The sequence below is a fragment of the Oenanthe melanoleuca genome, chromosome 2, assembly GCF_029582105.1.
Source record: "Oenanthe melanoleuca isolate GR-GAL-2019-014 chromosome 2, OMel1.0, whole genome shotgun sequence".
Taxonomy (NCBI): domain Eukaryota; kingdom Metazoa; phylum Chordata; class Aves; order Passeriformes; family Muscicapidae; genus Oenanthe; species Oenanthe melanoleuca.
This window is the reverse complement of record NC_079335.1, coordinates 147,122,312-147,144,852: the sequence shown is the minus strand read 5'-3', so window position 1 is coordinate 147,144,852 and position 22,541 is coordinate 147,122,312. Positions and strand designations below refer to the sequence as shown.

The following is a 22,541-nucleotide window of genomic DNA, read 5'->3' as shown; positions in this document are numbered from 1 at the left end:
GCCCAGGTTCCTTCTCCCTGCGTGGCTCCAGGTGAGGGTTTCGTTCCGTGAGGATGTTTTATTCCACAAGGACAAACCGTGTCCAGCTCTGCCATCCCCGGGGTCAGAAGGATGTGGCAATGCTGGAGGGAGTCCAGAGCAGGCAGCTCCAGAAATTTGGGAGCCCCTCTGCTCTGGAGAGCTGGGAATGTTCTCCTGGAGAGGAGGAGGATCCAGGCAGAGCCAGGAGAGCTGGAGAGGACAAGGGATGGAGGGACAGGACACAGGGAATGCTTGGAGCTGAAAGAAGCAGATTTAGGTGGGATTTTGGGAAGGAATTCCTGGCTGGGATGGGATTCCCAGAGCAGCTGTGGCTGCCCTGGATCCCTGGAATGTCCAAGGCCAACCTCCAGTGGGAGGGTTGGGTTGGAATGGGATGATCTTCCCAGATCCAGGACTCGCTCCTGCCCTTGCTGAATTCCAGAAGTTTCCTCCCTTTCCATCTCCCTTTCCATCTCCCCATCCTGCCCAGGTCCCTCTGAAGGGCTCCTCAATCCTCTGAGGCTGAATTCCAGAATTTTCCTCCCTTTCCATCTCCCTTTCCATCTCCCCAGCCCGCCCAGGTCCCTCTGAAGGGCTCCTCAATCCCCTGAGGCTGAATTCCAGAATTTTCCTCCCTTTCCATCTCCCTTTCCATCTCCCTTTCCATCTCCCCATCCTGCCCAGGTCCCTCTGAAGGGCTCCTCAATCCCCTGAGGCATCCCTGGCTCCCAGCTCTGTGGCCTCTGGGCTGGATGGCTGCACCCATCCATGGAATCCCAGCTGCGGTGGAATATTGAGAAGGAAATGCCAAAATTGGTGGATCTGCCCCAAATCTGCTCCCAGCCACAGAGGGCACTCAGCCCCACAAGCCAGGAGTTTATCAAGTGTGGGACACAGGAGTTACCTGGGAATCAAAAGGAACAGGAACAACCTGCTCTTATCCACAAAAAAAACCCCCAAAAAAAACCACAAAAACAAACAAAAAAAAAAAACCCCAAAAAACCAACCAAACAAAACAAACAAACAAACAAACAAAAAAAAAAAAAAAACAAAACCAAAAAACAACAAAACAACAACAACAAATAAAACAAACAAAAAAACCCCAAACAAACAAAACAAAACAAAACCAAAACCAAAAACAAAAAAACCAACAACAACAAAAAAACACACCAAAACCAAAAAACAAACAAACAAAAAAAAAACCCCAAAAAACCCTCCAGGAACTAAACCCAAAACAAGGCCAAGATTTCAGCGTGTTCCATGGATATCAAAGCTTCTGAGCACCCAGGAACTCATCCTTCCTCACCAGTGTGATCTCCCCAGATTAAAGGAAAACCAGGATTGCTTCAAAGCAAGGTCTAGGGTCGGAGCCGACACGGATTAATTCAGTTTGGTGGTTTTTAGGACATGAAAAACACAGAAAAGCTCCTCATTTAGCAGCTGATTTCTTATCTCTGATTTGGTGTGGATGAAAAGGACCAGACAAATCTTCTAAAGCATCAGCTGGGAGTGAGGGTCAGGAGCTGAAATTCCTCAACAGCCACATGATAAAAAGAGGGAAATAATTTATTGCATTTTCTCTGCCTAAAGTCCCACTAGGAGGAGAAAAAGACATTTCCTATTCATGAAAACTGGGAATATCCTTCCCTCTGGCTCATTATTTGCAGGATAACTTACACTGGACAAAAAAAGTTTATTTATTTCTCAGTTCTCTGGAAGGTACAAAAGACAAAAGAAAAAAAGAAAAAAACCAGCCCAGGGCCCCACAAAGTTTGGCTCAGGACAAAATGTTGATGTCCTTGTGGTCTTTTCTGCAGACAAGAAAGTAAATAAAGATTTAATGGAGCCCTTAAAGTGCTCTTGCTTAAAATAAAATCGGTCCTTATGACAAAATAAATCAATTGGAGTAAACATTAAAAGGAACACAGTGGAGAAACAGCTCTGAGAGAAAAATATTCCTCCAGAAGTGCTCTGAGATGAGAGGGAAAAATCTCCCACTTTTCCAAAACCTTCACGGATTGCAAAGGGCAATTTCACTTTTAAGAGGTTTCATTTCACATCCCACCGAAATATGTGGCCAGGAAATGAGAATGTGCTAAATTTTGTGGTGGAAACATGGAAAACAGACAACAAACCACACAATTATTGATTTTTGGGTACTCTGAGCCCCCCAAGTCCTCCCCAAAAGCTGAAGGGAGCAGTGGTGGGACAGCTCTGGGATGCTGCTTTATGGGGGGACAATCTGGGGAGCCAAGAGCTGCCCTAGAAATTATTTTTGCATTTAAAATTTGGACTCTGCATGGAAATGATTCCTTAAATGATTTAATCCTGGAGCTGAGTCATTAAAGCTGATAAGAATCCAATGGGACTCAAAATTTGGGAAGTGTCTGAGCTTCCCAACAAAAGGATCCATCTCTGTCACCAAGGGCTGAACCACCCCAGGGAAATCTCCTCCCCCTCCTCTCCATCATCCTTGGCCTCTCTCCCGCCATTAATTGCTTGGAAAATCCATTCCAGGAAAATTTGGAGAAGGGATAAAACCTCTCAGTGGCTGTTCCGTGCCTGGAATTGCCCTGGGATGGATGATGAGCTAAGGGAAGGGCAGGTGGATATTTGGGAGCTGCCACTTGGACACTCCCCACTAAAATTCAGGATAATGCAGCTGCTTCCTGAAAATCCACGGGGGAAGGAGAGAGGATTTGGGCTGGGAACAGGGATTGCAGGCAGGGAAACATCCACAGGTCAAGGCAGGTGCCTCTGGAGCTCCTGGAATGGTCTGAGGCTGAAACTCTTGGAAAACCTTTTCCAAATGGAAATCTGGAGGAGCAGCCTCACTTTGGGACTGCTGGATCCACATTCCTGGGGTTTAACACAGCTTCACCCTCCTCCTCTCCCATCCCAAATCCCTCCAACCCTCCCATCCAAGGAGACTCCTCAGCACAAAGGGAATGGAGGGTTCATTCATTCCCACTAATTACAAGGAAGAATTATTTATTTATTTATTTATTTTTCCCAATGAGAGCGGTGGAACAGCTTTTCCAGAGAATTTGTGGCTGTCCCTGGATCTCTGGAAGTGTCCAAGGTCAGGCTGGACAAGGATTGGAGCAATCTGGGATAGTGGGAGCTGTCCCTGCTCATGGCAGGGCTGGAATGGGATAATCTTTAAGGCCCCTCCCAAACCCAAATCATTCCACAAATCTCTGATAAAACAGGAAGGGAAAATCCCATATTTCCCATTGTGCTGGAACCCAAACAAGCCATTCCCTTCTGTTTGTTTGCCCAAAAAGCTCCTCCAAACATTTTTTCCCCCCTGAATTTATAAAAACATTCACAGTATCAACAACTTGGCTGCTCCCTTTGTTTTCCTTTTCTCCTGGTCATTTCTCCAAGGAGATCCAGGCTGAATTTCAAGAAGAAAGCAGAAAATTGGGGAATTTGGCCTGTTAATAATAAATCAGTCCCTCCTGAGACACTGGCAACAATATTCCAAAGCACAGAGAATTCCAAAGCATCCAGTTGGAAAAACTCTTGGAATTTTGGTGGGAATGAGTCCCACTGTGCTGTTTGGATCAAAATCCATCTAGTTCAGGACATGGAAGAAGAAAAGTCAAACATTTCTTTCCTTGGGAGGAACAGTAGGTGATGGAAGTCCAAAGGAATTCAGGAGCTATTTAGAAAACAAGGAAATCTCACACATACCCCACATCCCAAACTGTTCTGGCAATCCTGAAGGGCTGATCCTGGTTATCCCTCAGGGATTTTCCTGATTTTCCTCAGGGATTTTCAGGATTGCCCTGAACCCAGAGCTGCATCTCTCATGGATGGGGGCAGGAAGGTGGGAATGGCCCTGGAATTCCTTGTGATTTGGGGACATCACCAACCACTCCAGTGCTGGAGAAACCAGCCCTGAAGGGAAACGTGGGATCCCTCCAGGATCCCACCGGCTCCTGCCCACCAGGACATCTCTTGGATCTCCTTGGATCACATGGAAGTTGCAATCATTCCAAATGGGAACAACAAAAACTCTCTTGGATGACATTCCTGAAGAAATGAGTCCTGAAGGGAAACGTGGGATCCCTCCAGGATCCCACTGGCTCAGGGACAGCTCCTTATCCACCAGGACATCTCTTGGATCAACCCTTTCCCACTGAACATGGGAATCTCAGGGCAGTTGCAGTCATTCCAAATGGGAACAAGCAAAAACTCTCTTGGATGTCCTTGCTGCTGGATTTGTTTTTGGAAGGCAAATCCCAGAATATTTTGGGAAGGGGCTGTCCCAAATTAATCTCTCATTTTGCTCCTCAATTTCTCTCTCCCACCTGATCCAAGGCAGAATCCCAGAGGTTGCTTTGGGAGAAGGGAGAAAAGCAGGAGAGGATTTGGGCCAATCCTGCTGAGGGTGCACGGAGAGTTATTCCTCCTTCCTGCTCCTATCCCATCCTTCCTTTCCTTTCCTTTCCTTTCCTTTCCTTTCCTTTCCTTTCCTTTCCTTTCCTTTCCTTTCCTTTCCTTTCCTTTCCTTTCCTTTCCTTTCCTTTCCTTTCCTTTCCTTTCCTTTCCTTTCCTTTCCTTTCCTTTCCTTTCCTTTCCTTTCCTTTCCTTTCCTTTCCTTTCCTTTCCTTTCCTTTCCTTTCCTTTCCTTTCCTTTCCTTTCCTTTCCTTTCCTTTCCTTTCCTTTCCTTTCCTTTCCTTTCCTTTCCTGAAACTTCCCTGAAACTTCCCTGAAACTTCCCTGAAACTTCCCTGAAACTTCCCTGAAACTTCCCTGAAACTTCCCTGAAACTTCCCTGAAACTTCCCTGAAACTTCCCTTCCCTGAAACTTCCCTTCCCTGAAACTTCCCTTCCCTGAAACTTCCCTGAAACTCCCTGAAACTTCCCTTCCCTGAAACTTCCCTTCCCTGAAACTTCCCTTCCTTGAAACTTCCCTTCCCTCTCCTTTCCTCCCCCAGCCTCAATCCCATCCCAGCAGGACTGGGACACTCTGCATGTGCAGAACAGGCTCCAGCCATTGCCAGGCTCCTTGGCAGCTGCAGAAATGCAAACACGGCTGGAGGTGTTTATCCAGGGCACGGAATATCCACCAGGCTGGTTCCAACCCCACAGCTGGGACAGGCTGCGGGATTGTGGTCACTCCCTTACGGGAAGGACAGCCGGGCACTGCAGGGGGAGGGACCGAAAAATGAGAGTTTTGGGATTGGAAGGGGGAGGAGTCATTTGGGGATGGAAAGGGGAAAAAATCATTTGGGGATTGGAAGGGGAGAAATCATTTGGGGATGGAAAGGGAAAAAATTATTTGGGGATGGAAAGGGGGAAGAATCATTTGGGGATTGGAAAGGGGGAGAAATAATTTGGGGATTGGAAAGGGGGAGGAATCATTTGGGGATTGGAAAAGGGGAGGAATCATTTGGGATGAGAAAGGGGAGAAATCATTTTGGGATGGGAAAGGGGGAGGAATCATTTGGGGATGGGAAAGGGGGAGGAGTCATTTTGGGATGGGAAAGGGGAAAAATCATTTGGGGATTGGAATGGGAAAAAATAATTTGGGGATAGGAAAGGGGGAAGAATTATTTGGGGATGGAAAGGGGGAAGAATCATTTGGGGATTGGAAAGGGGGAGAAATAATTTGGGGATAGGAAAGGGGGAGGAATCATTTGGGGATAGGAAGAGGAAAAATCATTTTGGGATGGGAAAGGGGGAGGAATCATTTGGGGATTGGAAAATCGTTTGGGATAGGAAAGGGGAGGAATCATTTTGGGATGGGAAGGGGGCAGAGGTTGTTTTGGGATGGGAAGGGAAGAAATCTTTTGGGGATTGGAAAGGGGAGGAATTGTTTTGGGATAGGAAAGGGAGAGAAATTGTTGTGGGTGTGGAAGAGGGAACAAATCATTTTGGGATGGGAAGGGGGAGAAATTGTTTTGGGGATTGGAAAGGGGGAGAAATAATTTGGGATAGGAAAGGGGAGAAATCATTTTGGGATTGGAAATGGGAGGAATCATTTTGGCATGGGAAAGGGGAGAATTCATTTGGGGATTGGAAAGGGGGAGAAATAATTTGGGGATTGGAAAGGGAGGAATCATTTTGGGATAGGAAAGGGGAAAAATCATTTGGGGATGGAAAGGGGAGGAATCATTTTGGGATGGGAAAGGGCCTGGCTTCACCCCCAGCCCAGGAGCAGAAACACAACCTGCAACATCCCATCAGAAACTCCCATCCCATTCCTTCCTCCTTCAGCACATCCAGTCCTTCCAAACCCCTCCAGGGAAAAATATCACTCAAATCAATCATTAAAACAGGGTTGATAATTAGAATCAGAGCTCAGCCACCCTTTGGAATGCTTCCCACCTTTGCAATTCCAAACCTCAGACCACCTGTGCCTCTCCTAATTCCCAAAATCCATAATTTTCAAGATCCATAATTCCCAAGATCTGTTCCTCCCGTGCCTTCCAAACCCTGTTCAGCTGCTCTGTGGACATTCCTTTTTTTTGGGCTTTTTTTTTTTTTTTTTTTTTTTTTTGTGGAATTTGGGCCACATCTGCAAGGACCGAGAAGAGAAACTGGGAGAGGATGGAAATAGCTGGAGAAATTCTGGATTTCTAGAGGGCTGGGGTGTTTAGGGCTCAGGATGCCTCTGCCCCTAAATTTCTGAGGTACCTGAGGCTTCTCCCAACCTCTGGGAGCTCCTGGAATCAGGGAATGGTGCTGGACCCTCTGGAAAAGAAACCAGGAGCAGATTTTGGGGTTCCTCAAGCCCAGGGAGAGCCTGGAATCAGTTCTAGGTCCTTTAGGGACAGTGAAGCCAAACTGGGATGCACAAGCCAGGTAAACAGCCCCAGATTCCCAACTAAAAATAACACTTTCCCTGGGAAAATAGGTTTATTTATTAAAAAAACAACCCAGTTTGGAGCTGCAACACCTCAGGCTCAGAGAAAGGGTTGGCCATGGCCTTTGCTAATGACAGGGTTGTGCAAAAATCCCTCTTCTTTCCCCACAAAATGTCCCATCTCCTTTTCCAAACCAGGGAAAGACAAGCTTTTAATTCATGGATTGAAAAAAAAAAAAAAAAAAAAGGAAAAAAAAAAGAAAAAGAAAAAGTCTGATGGCTCAGGGCTGGCAATTTCACTTCATCCCCTTCCAGGTTTAACTTTGGGGTGGCATCAGCTGCCCACCAGGGCTGGGATGGAATATTTGTGTCAGGAGAAGAGAAATTTTCGGGTTTCCTGTTCTTTCCCAAAGGCTTTCATCTGGAGACTAAATGTAAGGAAAAAAAAGAGGAGGGGAAAAAAAAAAAAAAAAAAAGAGAAAAGGAGGAAACCAAACTCTTGTGGGGGAAGGGCTTTGGGGTTTTTTTGGTTTTGTATTTTGGGTCTCCAGCCCTCAGGGCCTCAGGCAAGGGTGGGGATGATGCAGGAATCCCGATGGATTTTTGGGAGCTCCTGGAGCAGCTCAGCCTCAGCTCCCCCTGCACAGATCCACGTGGATCAGGGGCCAGAGGATCCCTGTGAGCCACACAGGGGGACAGCAGGGACCTCATCCTCCCAGGAAACAGAATTTTAACCTTTTTAGGGGACAAAAAAAGGGGATTTGGAGCAGCTGAAGCAAGTTTGAAATTTTAGAGGTTTTTAACCTTTTTGCTCCCTAAGATTTTTCTTTGGAATTTCAACCCTGGCAGCCAGGACACGTTCCCACTTTGCAGAATGGGGGTCAAAGCCTCTTTTCCTGCTGTGGTGAGGAGCTTCCCAGGAGAGATCCCCCTCAAGCCCTCCAGTCGCTGCCTTGGGTCAGGAATTTTAAGTGGAGACTTTCTCCTTCCCCAAACATCCGACACCACAGGGCTGGAGCTGCTCCAGGAGGATCCCAGGGGGATTCTGCACTCCAGGCTGATCCCTCACCACAAACAGACGGGAGAAATCCCATCCTGGGATCAGCTCTGGGATGTGTTTTCCTCTTTGTGGGACTGTCCTTTCCCCTTCTTTGGAATGACAAACCCAGCAGGGATTTGGAACTGGAAGCCACATCCAGGATTTATTTTGCTCCAAACCAACCCTACTTTTCCTCCTCGGTTTTTCCTTTTAAATCCTTTCTGCAAACAGGAGCTGGAGCATCACAATTGTGAAGATTGTTGCCCTTCCCAGATTTTTTTCTGTGGGATCTGCAGGGATGAGATTCTCCCTGTGGATGAGGTCTGGATGTCCCTGATCACCAAAACAGACACACATCCCAAATTCTGGACCATCCCAGAAGGAAAACACTGCACCAAACCACTTTCCCTGCATCCAAGAGCACCTGAAATCCCAAAATCTGTGGATGGAAGTTCCTTTGAAAAGTGGGAAAAACTTTTCCAAATTGGAAAACTCTTTGCTGGCACCACAAACCCCTTAAACCCTGGAAAATCCCTGCCTTGTTTGGGAACTCCTAAAGGGAATTTTTGGGGTGCTAAAGCCTAAAAAAAACATTCCTTGTGAAAGGTTGAGTGGGAATTCACTCTGTGCAGATTAATTGGCAAAAATGGGATTGGCAAAACTGGGATTGGCAAAAATGGGATTGGCAAAGATGGGATTGGCAAAGCTGGGGTTGGCAAAGCTGGGATTGGCAAAACTGGGTTTGGCAAAACTGGGATTGGCAAAGATGGGTTTGGCAAAGCTGGGTTTGGCAAAGATGGGATTGGCAAAGCTGGGATTGGGAGCCTTTCCCTCTCCCAGTTTTCCCCAGCACTCCCCAAGGGAACAGATCTGAGCTGCAGGAACTTGTCCCATTTTCCCTGGAAATGGAGGGAAGTGGGGCAGGACACCCACCCCAGAGACTGAAGGAATTAAAATTGGGACTGTGAGGAAAGGAACCAGCAGGGGGTGAGGATTTTGCTCCCCACATGAGAGAGTTCTGTCCTTCCTCCTCCCCACAGCTGGGAGCGATTTTCCAGCCCAAAATAGAAAGGAAGAGGAAGGAAAAGGCTCAGCTGATCTTGGTCCTTCTGAGGGGAGAGGTCTGGGAGGGATGTTCTGTTTTCCTTATTGCTGTTTGCAAAGGATTTTTTGGGATTTGGGAATGTTCACCTGGAAAAGGGAAGGATCCAGGGAGAGCTCAGAGCCCCTTGCAGGGCCTGAAGGGATCCAGGAGAGCTGGAGAGGGACTGGGGACAAGGGATGGAGGGACAGGACACAGGGAATGGCTCCCAGTGCCAGAGGGATGGGTGGAATATTGGGAATTGGGAATTCCCAGAGAATTTGTGGCTGCCCCTGGATCCCTGGCAGTTCCCAAGGCCAGGCTGGATCACCTGGGACAGTGGAGCTGTCCCTGCCCATTCCAGAGGGGTGGAACTGGATCTTTAAAGTCCCTCCCAACCCACTCTGGAATTCCGAGAGCTGGTGGCTGCTGCTCTCTCCTGTGCCTTGGTTACAACAATCAGGGCCATAATCCCACAGCTTCCACATCCTCCTGGACCCTCAGAGTTTGGAATTCTGGAGCAGAACAAGTCTGGGACAACTTTCCTTCCCATCCCCTGGCGCTGGAACCTCCTCCCCGCGGATCCATCCCGAAAAACCCAAAATGCTCCAGGTGCCTCCTTCCCTCCCTGCTCCTGGGGCTGGGGGAGGATTGGGAGGAGCAGGGCTGGAATTTGGGAGCACTCACCGTGCACCTTGGGCACCTTGGCTTTCAGGTGGCGCTCGCACTTGGCCTTGGCCTTCAGCAGCAGGAAGATCTGCTCCTCCTTGGTGATGACATCGTCGGCATCCACCTGCAGGGAGGGGCAGAGAGGTCAGCCCGCCGTTCCCAGCCCTCCTCTGCACCCCTGAACTCCTCAGCATCGCCCTGGGAATCTGCAGCTGTGTTCCAAGGAGCAGCAGAATGATCACCCCTGGCTGTGGCAGAGGCTGGGAATGATCCCACTGCGCACCTTGCAGCAATTTTTTGGGATGGAGCATCCCAGATTGAGGCTGCTCTCCAGGAGGAAAATACTCCTAGGAAATAATTTAATGCCAAGGACTCCTCTCCTCTTAGGAATTACAACCTCTCCTTCGTGCAGATTTCATCCACAGGTGTCAGGATCCATAAAATCCTGCCTGAATCCTGGGAATGACAGCATCTCCCACCCTCTGCTCCAGGAGAGCCCAGAGCCCCTGGCAGGGCCTGGAGGGATCCAGGAGAGCTGGAGAGGGACTGGGGACAGGGATGGAGGGACAGGACACTGGGAATGGCTCCCACTGCCAGAGGAATGGGATGAATGGGGAATTGGGAATTCCCAGAGAATTTGTGGCTGCCCCTGGATCCCTGGCAGTGCCCAAGGCCAGGCTGGATCACCTGGGGCAGTGGAAGATCCCTGCCCATGGCAGGGGTTTGGAATGGGATCATCCTTCAGATCCCTTCCAACCAACCCATTCCACGATTTCCCTGCACTCATCCCACATCCAGGCTCCTTCCCTCCTTTCCAGTTCACTCCCTTTGCCAAGCCAGTAACAGGATCCAGCTGGGGGCCAATTAACTCCCGACAAAAACCGTGACATAACGAGGGTTAATGAATCCCAGCTCCCAAAAAACCCGGGATTCCATTTCCCAGCGGGCTCCCAGGGAGAGGAACGGGGGCAAGGGACTCTCAGCTGTGGAGTTAAATCTGATAAGGGGCTGGGAGTAAAACAGGAGTTGGGTTTTCATGTCCTTGGAACAAACCCCAAGCGGGAGTCGCTTCCAAACCGCGTCCACGTTAATGGGAACAATTCCAGCCCTGCCCAGATGTTTGGCCTGTCCTCACTGGAGGCTCCATCCCTCATTTCCATCCCTCATTTCCATCCCTCATTTAATTTCCATCCCTCATTTCAGCCTGGGTTGGGAACAGAAGGTGCAGCTCTGTGCAAAGCCAGAGGAGTTAGGCTGGATTAGAGGGATGGGATCTCAGGAATTCCAAGGGATTCATCCCAAGCACGCTCAGCTCCTCTGGCTGTGCTTGGAGGGATGCACAGAAAACACATTTTGATTCCCAGAATTAAAAGGGATAAATCTCCAAGAGCTGGGCAGAGCTCAGCTCAGGTTTGATTTTCTAAGCTGCCTGATCCTTGAAAAAAAATCCACCAAAACTGACCCCAGGTCCCTCCTCTCCTCCCAAAAAATGGTTTAAAGGATAAAAAAAAATCTATTTTTGTGTGTTTCCCTCTTGGTCAAAGTAGTTGAAATGTGAATGTAAATAAATTTATGGATTAAAACAGATTTTCACTGATTCTGGTGTTTGAAGGCATCAGCTCTGAAAAGATTTTGGGAAAACTGGAATGATGCTGGAAAAATCCCATTAAAGCTCCAGGGAAAGCCAGGCTGGGAGCTGAGAGTTCAGAATTTGGCATTCCCTCTGTCCCAACCCCTTGTGGGGACATTTCAGTGCCTCCATGGGGCCAAAAATCCCTGGGGATTGAGGATTATCCAACCCTGGAATCTTCAGATTTGGGATCCAGGGACAGCAGCTGGCACAGCACAAACACCTGGAGCTCAAAAACCCAGAGCACCTTTGGATTTCCATCTGCTGGAGGATTTTCAACTCCCTAATTGCACATTTTCCTGATTTTTCTGGGGTAAAAAAAAAAATCTGATTTTTTTGGATTTTCCTGCCCTGGATCTCCTGATTTTAAGGCAGAGTTTTCCTGCTTCTCTTCCCAGCCCAGCTGTCCAAGATTAAAGAATCTGCAGGAATATTTTCCTTGTGATAACTTCCTGATCCAAGGCACATTTGGTTCTGGCTGGGCAAAACTTTCCCTTGGAAAAACAATCCCAACACCTGATCCAAAAAAAATTCCAGGGGGACAGCCTTGCTAAAACCATTAGGAGTGATTTGTGCCAATTTTTGGGAATCTGGAGATTCCCAGGCAGAAAAAGAAGCAGCTTCACTTCCAGGAGTGCCCAGGTGGAGCCTCAAAATTTGGGAATGTTTGGGAAGGGCTGGGAATGAAGCAGCTGCTGCTTTGGAGGGGATTTGGATCCTTTTGGATGGAGAAAACCAGGGATGGAGGTCTGTAGGATACAGAGAAAGGAGGGAAATTAATCCCTAATTTGCAGGATTTGAGACTCAGATGAAAAGAACAGGGATTGAAAAATCCCAACAAATCCCAACCAGGATCAGCCAAATGAACAAAGCTCAAATCCAGCAGGAACAGGGAAAATCCAGAGCCTGGAGACAAATTCTCAAGTGTCACCTCTCTTCCCAAACTGGCACCTCCTGGAATTAGGCTAGGATGGAGAATTGGCCAAAAAAAAGGGATATTTTCATCAATATCCAGGGATTTCCCCTCTTTTTAAGGCCACCTGTGCCATGCTGAAAATCCTAAAATCCACATTAATATCCAGAATTTGCTCCAGTTCAGCACATTAACTCCCTGCTCAGGACAATGAAAAAAGGAGATAAAAGGCACTGGGAATTTTTCATCCCTGTGAATCCCAGAATCAAAGACTCCTCAAGATTCCCATATTCAACATTTCCCTCCTCTTTTATCAAATTCCCAAAAAAAAAAAAAAAAAAAAAAAAAAAAAAAAAGGATATATTTTTCCTAATAATCTCTGCCTTGATGAAAAACTGGGAATATCCAGGATGGTTTTTACCAATCTGAGCTATTCCCTCAGAGCTCCCAGAGCATCTGGAATTTATTCCATCCTCAAACCAGCCCCTGAAATAAATTGGATCAGCCTTTTTTTGGGATTTCTTCACCCCCCCACCCCCTTTTTTTCCCCATTAATTTGTCACTCAGGAGCACTGAGAAGATTTTTGAGGAGGAATTGTTGCTGGTGGGAAGGCAGAAATTGTCCCAGATGGGTCCAGCTCCCAAATCCAGCTGTTCTGGAGGAAGAGGTCGAGGTTATCCTGTCCCTGCAGACTTAATCCCCTAAAAATCCCTTTAAAAGCTGCCAGCAAATCCCTTTAAATCACATTTCCCTACATTTCCTCAGCAGAAAGTCTTGCACTGAGTTTCTTGGAATTCAGTTTATCCGAGGAATGGCTTTATCCTGAGGGATGCAGGAGCACTGGGCAGCTCCTCCCTTCATTCCTGCAATCCTCCTCTCTTCCCAGTGCTGGAAAATAAAAGTTCCTCCTGGGGAAAAGATCTGGGAATGGCTCTTTTCCCTCCTTGTCTGAAATGCCAAAGGGAAGGGGGACACAACAACTTTATCCTGAGGCTGTAAAATCCACTTGGATCCCTTTCCTTGCCCCTCTGGAAGCCTTGGGGATGGATGAGGATGTCCAGGGAGTGGAAATTCCCTGGTTGATGTCCCAGCCATGAAAACAAACCCCAAATTTCCCTGGGGAGATCCCAGTTATTCTCATTTAGGAATCTCATTTTTGGGAATAATGGGGAATAATCCTCCCTGTGCCACTTCCCTGGCAGCAGCTCCAGATTTGTTGGGATTGAGGTCAAGGAATGCTGGGATCTGCTGGGAGAGCACCAGGGAATCTCTGGGAATGGGGAAAGAAGGGAAAAGGGGAAATATTGCAGTTCTGGAATGGTTTGGGCTGGAAGGGACCTTAAGGATGATCCCATTCCAACCCCCTGGGCAAGGATGTTTTCCTCCATCCCAACTGGCCTTGGACACTTCCAGGATTGGGAATCCATGATTTGAAGTCAGTGCCTTTTATCTAGGAGAAATGAGATTTATGGTGCCTTTCCAGGAATGGGAATTTAGAGAAAACATTTTTAAATCCCAAAGGATTTCCTGTTTTCCACGACCCAAGAGGCTGAGCTGTGGGAAAATCACCTTCCAAGAAAGGAGAAAATTCCCAAAATTTCCTGTCAGGCTGGCTGAGCAGAGATGGGAGCATGGAGCTGGTGCAGAGGGATCAGCAAGGGCTGGAATTTTATTCCTGGATCATAAACAACCCCCATCACATTCTGCACTTCAGGAATGATTAATGATATTCCCAGGAATCCCATCCTGGTTTTCCTCTGCTCTGGAGAAGGCCTGGCCCAACTGGAGACATCCCACTCTTCCAAAATTTCCATGTGATGAGCTAAGCTCGAGATCAAGGACCCCAAAAACCAGGCCTAGACCAAGGCAGGGTCAAACTTAAGGTTGACAAGCAGATCTGAGAGAAATTCTGAGAAATTCCAGATTTCTCCCACAGCAGCTGAAGGTGATTCCCAGCTCCCATGGCTTGGAGATTCCCAAATTGCTGCTCCTGGAATCTTTTATGGAAATCTGCCCCAGATATGTGATGGATGCCCTTGGACAGAGCACCAGAAGAATTGGATTTTTCTGGATTCTCCGTGGGAAAATCCAAATCCTCCCTTCCCTCTCTCCAGCCCAATTCCCTTTTTCCACACACACAGATTTCCAAACAGCTGGGATGCACCAGAATTCCTTAATTCCATCCTGATTCCCTGGATTTCCTCCCACCAAGAGCCAGTGCAGGATAAAAATCTCGATTCAATGATGAGATTAAATCTTTTAAAAAAAAAGCCAATTTTGGATTTTTTAATTCCTCAACCCAACAGCAAAAGAGCTGTGGGATATAAAGCAGAATATTCCCAGTGGGAATGTGCTCAGGAAGAGATGCCAGCTTTTCCCAACTCCCAAAAAAATGGGATTCTCTCCATTTTCCTCTGAATTAAAGAAGAATGAAGGATTCCATTAAAGTTAATTAAAACAGCAATTAAAGGGAAGGGCTGGGAGTCAACACCTGAAATTAAGCAGGAAGAATTGATTCCTTATTATTTTATAGGAATTCTAGTGAATTCTGCTGATTCTAGTTCATTAATATCAATAATTAATGCACCACTGTCCCACCTCAGATGCTCAAAATTAGGCAAAATTCAGATTATTCATAAAAATCACCAAAATTTGGTCTTTTTTCCAAGCCTACGCTTCCAAATCCCTTTGGTTTGCTTCAAAATCCAGCCAATCCAAGCTTTTCCTACAGTGCTTGGGAAAGATTCCAGCATCATTAAATTCCAGGAATTTAGAGCAAAATTCTCAATCTATCTATCATTTGCCTCAAAAACGAGAGGAATCCAAATTTTTGGTGGAAATGGATGATCCTTGAGGTTCCTTCCAACTCCAACCATTCTGGGATTTAGATTCCACTGATTTTTTGGGATTGATTTCCTATAAAAATGCTCCACTGAGGAAATTCCCACTTTATCTCTGGATTCTTTTCCATCCCAGCACTCATGGGATTTTTACCACTCATGGAATATTTCCCTCTTGTGGAATATTTTTTCCATCTTATGGAATATTTCCCTCTTATGGAATTTCTCTCACTCATGGAATCCTTCCCACTCATGGAATATTTCCCTCTTATGGAATATTTCCCTCTCATGGAATATTTCCCACTCATGGAATTTTCTCCTCTCATGGAATTCTTCTCACTCATGGAATATTTTTTACTCATGTAATATTTCCCTCTTTTGGAATTCTTCTCACTCATGGAATTCTTCTCACTCATGGAACCTTTCCCTCTCATGGAATCCTTTCCACTCATGGAATATTTCCTACTCATGGAATATTTCCCTCTCATGGAATTCTTCCCACTCATGGAATATTTTCTACTCATGGAATCCTTTCCACTCATGGAATATTTCCCTCTTATGGAATATTTCCCTCTCATAGAATTCTTCCCACTCATGGAATTCTTCCCTCTCATGGAATATTTTCTACTCATGGAATCCTTTCCACTCATGGAATATTTCCCTCTCATGGAATATTTCCCACTCATGGAATATTTCCCTCTCATGGAATATTTCCCTCTCATGGAATTCTTCCCACTCATGGAATATTTCCCTCTCATGGAATATTTCCCTCTCATGGAATTCTTCCCACTCATGGAATTCTTCCCTCTCATGGAATATTTTCTACTCATGGAATATTTTCTACTCATGGAATCTTTCCCTCTCATGGAATCTTTCCCCCTCATGGAATATTTCCCTCTCATGGAATATTTCCCCCTGGAGAAGTCCTTGTCCTCCTCAAGCCCAACTTTTCAAGCCAAAAGGGACCTGTGGGGACAATTCCAAGTCGGATTTGGGATCACCTGTGGCCCCTCCATCGTGCTGCTCCTCCCTGCTCTGGGTAAAAACCAGGAATATCCCTCAAGAGGATATCAAAACATCCTCAGGATTCACCTGGAATTCTGAGTGATCTGACCTCCAGACATTCAGATCCTGCACTCCTTGGTGACTCCAAGCTCCCTAAGGAATTCATTCCATCTGGGAATGTGAAAAGCAGATCCAGCCTTCCTGCCACACTATCCCAAAGTTTTTGGTCTGTCTGCCTCAGCAGGAGGGGAGGAAAAGATGGATTTGGGAGCAATGAGCTGGAGGAGCAGGAATGGGAAAAGAGCTCTTGCTCCCAAATTCCCAAATTATCCAAAGGTTTGACTGGAATCCCAATGCAGCTGCTCCAGGCCGTGCTGGGATTGGCTCCTTTTTTTTCCCCTTTATTTTTCCCCCCATTTTCCTGGTTTTTCCTCCTTCCAAAGCACCAACCCCTCACCTTCCAGCAGCCCTGACCAGGAACAAGCACAGGATCACCCCAGGCAGCCCAGGAATTTTGGGAGAGAGGCAAAACCTTGGCACGACTGCCCTGCTTGGAAACCTGGGGTAGCACAAATCCTCCAGGTCAGGATAACCTGCTCCTTTCCCTGGAGCATTTGTTCAGACACCCTAATCCCAGCAATTCCCTTCCCCACAGGCACAGAAATTGGAGAGAATTGGAAAGGAACTGGAAGCAAAACTCTCCTTTTCCCGTCCTAGAGGGGTTTGGGGGATGCTGCTGAGATATTTCTGCTGGAATGGTCAATCCCACATCCCTCCCCAGTGCCCAGCAGGGATTTGGGATTGACTCCTGCCAGGTCACGTCTGCTGGTGGCATTGGAGGGCAGGGAAAGGTGGAATCCGTGCCCTGGGAATGCTGTGCCAAGGCTGTGGGGCAGCTGTGGGATCCGGGCCGCGTTCCCAAAGCTCGGAGTGCGCCAGGAGCCGCAGCCAGGAGCTGGGAAACCTCGGAGAGCTCCCGGCGCCAGCGGCTGCTCCCTCGGGATCAGCCACGGGAAACCCGGGTGGGACACGCGGGGCAGCAGCACCAGGAGGGAGGGCAGGGACAGCAGGGACTGGGACAGCAGGGACAGGGACAGCAGGGACTGGGAATTGTCCATGGAGCAGGAGGGAAACGTTCCAGCATGGACTGGGAATTGTCCATGGGAGCAGAAGGGAAATATTCCAGCATGGATTGGGAATTGTCCATGGAGCAGAAGGGAAATATTCCAGCATGGATTGGGAATTTTCCCTGGGAGAAGCAGGGAAATGTTCCAGCCTGGATTGGGAATTGTCCATGGGAGCAGCAGGGAAATGTTCCAGCATGGATTGGGAATTGTCCCTGAGGATGGGAGAAGCAGGGAAATGTTCCAGCCTGGATTGGGAATTGTCCCTTGGGATGGGAGCAGCAGGGAAATGTTCCAGCCTGGATTGGGAATTGTCCTTCAGGATGGGAGCAGCAGGGAAATATTCCAGCATGGATTGGGAATTGTCCATGGGAGCAGCAGGGAAATGTTCCAGCAAGGATTGGGAATTGTCTCTCAGGATGGGAGCAGCAGGGACAGGATCCAGCATGGATTGGGAATTGTCCATGGAGCAGGAGGGAAATATTCCAGCATGGATTGGGAATTGTCCATGGGAGCAGCAGGGAAATGTTCCAGCATGGATTGGGAATTGTCCCTTGGGATGGGAGCAGCAGGGAAATATTCCAGCAAGGATTGGGAATTGTCTCTCAGGATGGGAGCAGCAGGGACAGGATCCAGCATGGATTGGGAATTGTCCACGGGAGCAGCAGGGAAATGTTCCAGCATGGATTGGGAATTGTCCCTGAGGATGGGAGCAGCAGGGAAATATTCCAGCCTGGATTGGGAATTGTCCTTCAGGATGGGAGCAGCAGGGACAGGTTCCAGCATGGATTGGGAATTGTACTTCAGGATGGGAGCAATAGGGAAATATTCCAGCACGGATTGGGAATTGTCCCTGAGGATGGGAGCAGCAGGGAAATATTCCAGCATGGATTGGGAATTGTCCTTCAGGATGGGAGCAGCAGGGACAGGTTCCAGCATGGATTGGGAATTGTACTTCAGGATGGGAGCAATAGGGAAATATTCCAGCACGGATTGGGAATTGTCCCTTGGGATGGGAGCAGCAGGGACAGGATCCAGCCTGGATTGGGAATTGTCCCTCGGGATGGAGTGCTGTGGTGGGGTGGGGCTGTCCCCATGCATTCCCACCAAGGATCCCCATTCCCTGGAAATGTGGAGGTGAGGGCAGGAACAGGAGGATTTCCAGAGGGGAAGGGGGCTCCTCCTGGGCTGGATGTCACCCCAAGGCTGAGGTCACTGAGGCTGTTCCCTGGCTGAGGCTGGAGCATCTCTGCAGCTCTGGGAAGATCCCAGCTCTGGATCTGATCCGGGACAGGAATCCCAGCCACAGGCAGGGAATCACCTTTGGGAGAGGAGCTGTGGGTTTGCATGGGAGAACCCAAACATCCAGCTCCAGATGGGATGGTTTGGGTTGGGAGGGACCTCAAGGATGATCCAGTTCCATCCCTGCCACGGGCAGGGACAATTCTCACCATCCCAGGATGCTCCAAGCCCTGTCCAACCCGGCCTTGGACACCTCCTGTCTCTTCACATTCCCCCTCTGACTCCAGCTCCTGGTTTCCATCCCTGTCTTGGAATAACAAATTCCAACCCCTGATGGTTTCTTATTTTTGCCTCCCTGTTGGATTTGCTTGGAAAATCCCGTGGATGTTTCCCTGTGGGACACAGGCTGCAGGTGGTGATGCCTTTGCTCCATGAGTCAGCACCCTCCTGATCCATCAGGGACCCAAAAATCCCAGGGGACACGGCTGTCCCAGACTGTCCATAAACACAGGGAAAGCCAGGCTTAGACAGATCTCCATGAAAAGCACGGAATAAACGAGATTATCAGAGGAAATAACACATCCTACTGCTTAATCATGGAATCAGGGAATGGTTTGGGTTGGAAAGGACCTGAAGGATGATCCCTGCCATGGCAGGGACACCTCCCACTGTCCCAGGCTGCTCCAACCTGGCCTTGGGCACTTCCAGGGATCCAGGGGCAGCCACAGCTTCTCTGGGAATTCCATCCCTGCTCCTTCCCACCCTCCCAGACAGGAATTTCTTCCCAATATCCCACCTAACCCTTCCTCTATTCCCTCCACACTTGTCTTCCCAGTTGTAACTGTGTTTGGAACTGTATAAAATAGACCAGACAAATCCAACTGGCCCAAAACCTTTTTAAACCCCATTTTGGGAGGATCCCACTGGAACCTGGCACCTCAGCCAGCCCAGATCTGCTAAAAATATCTGGGATTTCTATTCCCAAGGGGATGAGCTGTGGCTGGGGAACCCCTCTGGCCCTGGAGCAGCACCCAGCCCCATTCCTGCATCCCAGATTATCCCTGGGCTCGGCCTAAAGCCCATCCCAGAGGAGTTGGATGCCGAGTGAAGTCCCGAGCGGATCCAGGCAGCGTTTGCTCTGCTGGAGCCGGCGGTGCCTGCAGTGCCAGCAGTGATTTATCTCCTCCTAACCCAGACACGTAAACAGGGCCGTGAATCACGCCTGAAATCATTCCCTAAAAGTGCCTCTTTTCCCTGGGAGGCCGTGAAGGGAGCCGGGATGAGCTCACGGGGAGCGGCCCCTCACCTTCTGCACCCCCGGCTCTTCCCAGAACTGCTCCCACTGCCAGTCCCGGCTTTTCCCTGCTCACTGTTAACTTTGGGGAGTTAACAGCCCGGCTTAGGCAGGGACAGATGGTCCTGATAAGCCACAGCCTCCTTAAAAGTGTTGCAACCCAGTTTTCCTTCCAAGCGCTCCCTGCCGGAGCCAGAGCTCTGTGGTGGGGAATCATGGATCACCTGGCTGGAGCTGGGATTTGTTTCCTTCTGCTGCTGCTTTGCCTAAAAAAAATATCACTTATTAATCACCAGCTTCTCCTGCAAAATGATGGGGACCCCCCACTTGGGGTTCCATCACCTTTTCCAGGATGAAGGATGTGCTGATCCCTCCAGCACAGCCAAAATTCCCAGCTCCCCGTGACCTTTTCAGCACGGACAAAGGCAGATCCTCATGATTTATGGCAAGGAAAAAAAACAACCCCAACAACCCCACACTAAAAATATCTCCCTGCTGGAAGCTTTTCCAGAAATTCCCTCTGGATTCCAAAACAAGGCCAGTGCCCATCCACAAGCCAGTTAAACAAGTGATGACTTTTTGTCTGGATGAAAACAGACTTTTTTTGGGATGAGGTTGGTGCAGGGATTCCAACCAACAGTGCTCACATCCTGCTTTGGAGGCTCCACCTGGCTGTCAACAAGAAACAGAGGGGGGAAAAAAATTCCATTGGAATCACGGGGATGGTGGAGATCTGTGAGAAGGTGAGACTGGAGCAGGACTCGTGGGATGCTCCATCCCTGGAAGTGTCCAGGCTTGGATCAGGATAGTGGATTCCCTGCCCATGGGGTTGGAGATGGGTTCAAGGTCCCTTCTGACTCAAACCAGTCTGGAATTCTGTGGCTCTGGGATCAGGATGACATGGAAATACTGGGAAAGGAAACCTGAGCCAGGCAGGTGCTTCCTGCACTTTTTCCCTGCATGTGATCTGGGATTTTCCATCAGAAAGAGAAGGAAAACTCTGGAAATCAGAAGTGAAAGGAATAAGTTTTTATGGCTCTGGAAATCTCCCAGTCCTGCCATCAGGGAATATTCCTAATTGTGACTATTCCTGATTGGGATTTTTGGACACAGCTGTAAAGATGCTGCCAGGAGCTCTGGGTGTGTGCCGGAAAAGGCCATTCCCAATTTTTTTTTTGTTTTTTTTTTGGTGAAACAAGATGCATTTCTGTTGTCCCCACCAGCCTAAGGCCTTGTTCTCCCTGAGTCTGGCTTAAAATTCCCTGAGCTGAGCCTTCCCAGCTGACAGCTTCCCACAGTTTTGGGGTGACCTTGTTCCCTGTGCGCTGCCCATCCACAACATCCTGTGATCCCGACTTTCCACCTCTGTCCCTGGTTTTAGGCTGGACTATCTCAGCTCTGACACCAAAGCTGAGGCCACCTGGTCCTGCTGGGCTCTCCTGGTCACTGCTGAGCTCGGTTCATCCCACGTTTCTCAGACATCAGGGATTCCCTGGCAATGGGATTTCTGCCCAGGGTCATTCCATCCCTGGGAGGAGAATCCAGGATCCTTCCAGCCACTCCCCACCGTGGGTCTGGAGGTGTCCCTCAATCCATTGGTCATTCCCAGAACAAACTGACCCTGGTTTAGGCACCTCAGGCCTGGCTGAAGCTGGACTGGCTGCCCCATGTCAGGGAATTATGGAATGGAATTATGGGATGGAAAGGAACTTAAGGATCACCCATTCCCACCTCCCACTGTCCCAGGTTGCTCCAAGCCCTGTCCAGCCTGGCCTTGGACATTCCAGAGATCCAAGAGCAGCTTCTCTGGGAATTCCATCCCAGCTCCTCCCCACCCTCCCAGCCAGGAATTCCTTCCCCAAATCCAGCCTCAGTGCACTCTCCTTCATCCTAAAACCAGGAGAAAAATGATATTTAACCCTCACATTGCCAGGTCTGATTTGGAGTTATCCAAACCCAAATCATAAAAACCCAACACCATTGACACCTTCCCTTTCCTGGAGCTGGGAAATACAGGGCTGCATTTTTTATTTTTTATTTTTATTTTTTTTCCCAGCCCTTGGTGCTATTTTCCAATCCCCAGCACTCTGGGAACGACACAAACTCCCCCAGCCCCTCCGAGACACGGCAAGAAGAGCTGGAATTTCGGCCGGTGGAAATCGAGCCTCCCTGCTGACGTGGGCTGGGGAAGGATCCCTTACTGAGAGCCCAGCCAGAGCCCCCCAGCCACAATCCAGGGTTTGTACCCAGGAATATCCCGGCAGATCCAGCCCCCAGCACGTGCAGATATCGCGTTACCGGCGCCCCAGCCAGAAACGCTGGGAGCAGCACCGCGAATTTCGTGCCACACCCAGTCCCGTGACTTTGGGATGATGAATTTACTCCTGTCTGAGCCTTAAATTTAGCACAGACTCCTCTCCATCCAAAAAAAAAAAAAATAAAAATAAAAAAAAAAATAGATTGGATGCCTCCCAAAAAAGAGACGGGGATTTCGGCTTTGCTCCCGAACGACGGCGGGAATTCCGTCTGGAGTTTTGTGTCTTGGAATAGTTCGTGCCAACAGATCCCTGAGCAAACAATGGATGCAGGGGATTCCAGTTTATCCCAGCCTGGGCTCTGGGTGCCTCACTGGGTAATAAAACTGGTTTGAACTTGAAGCTCTCAAGGTCAGCAATGGTTCCATTTCTCACTCCTGGGGGATTCTCCAGACTCTGAGCAGCTTTAATAACTCAGCTGAAAATCAGGTTGGCTCCAAGTTTTCCAGCACATTCCAAAAATTTGGAGTTGCAAGGGAAGATCATGGCATGGTCAGGGTTGGAAGGGACCTTGAGGATGATCCATCTCCAGCTCTGGATGTGCAC

The 22,541-nt window shown here is 48.5% G+C and overlaps 1 protein-coding gene across 1 annotated transcript in view; it reads right to left on the bottom strand.

The window, feature by feature from the left end:
• PTH1R (parathyroid hormone 1 receptor) overlaps positions 1 to 22,541 on the bottom strand; it is a 93,488-nt gene that overhangs the window by 42,242 nt on the left and 28,705 nt on the right. The window contains exon 2 of the mRNA XM_056484599.1: positions 9,650 to 9,755. Within this exon, the coding sequence (XP_056340574.1) occupies positions 9,650 to 9,755 (106 nt within the window). The remainder of the gene's footprint in view (positions 1 to 9,649; positions 9,756 to 22,541) is intronic.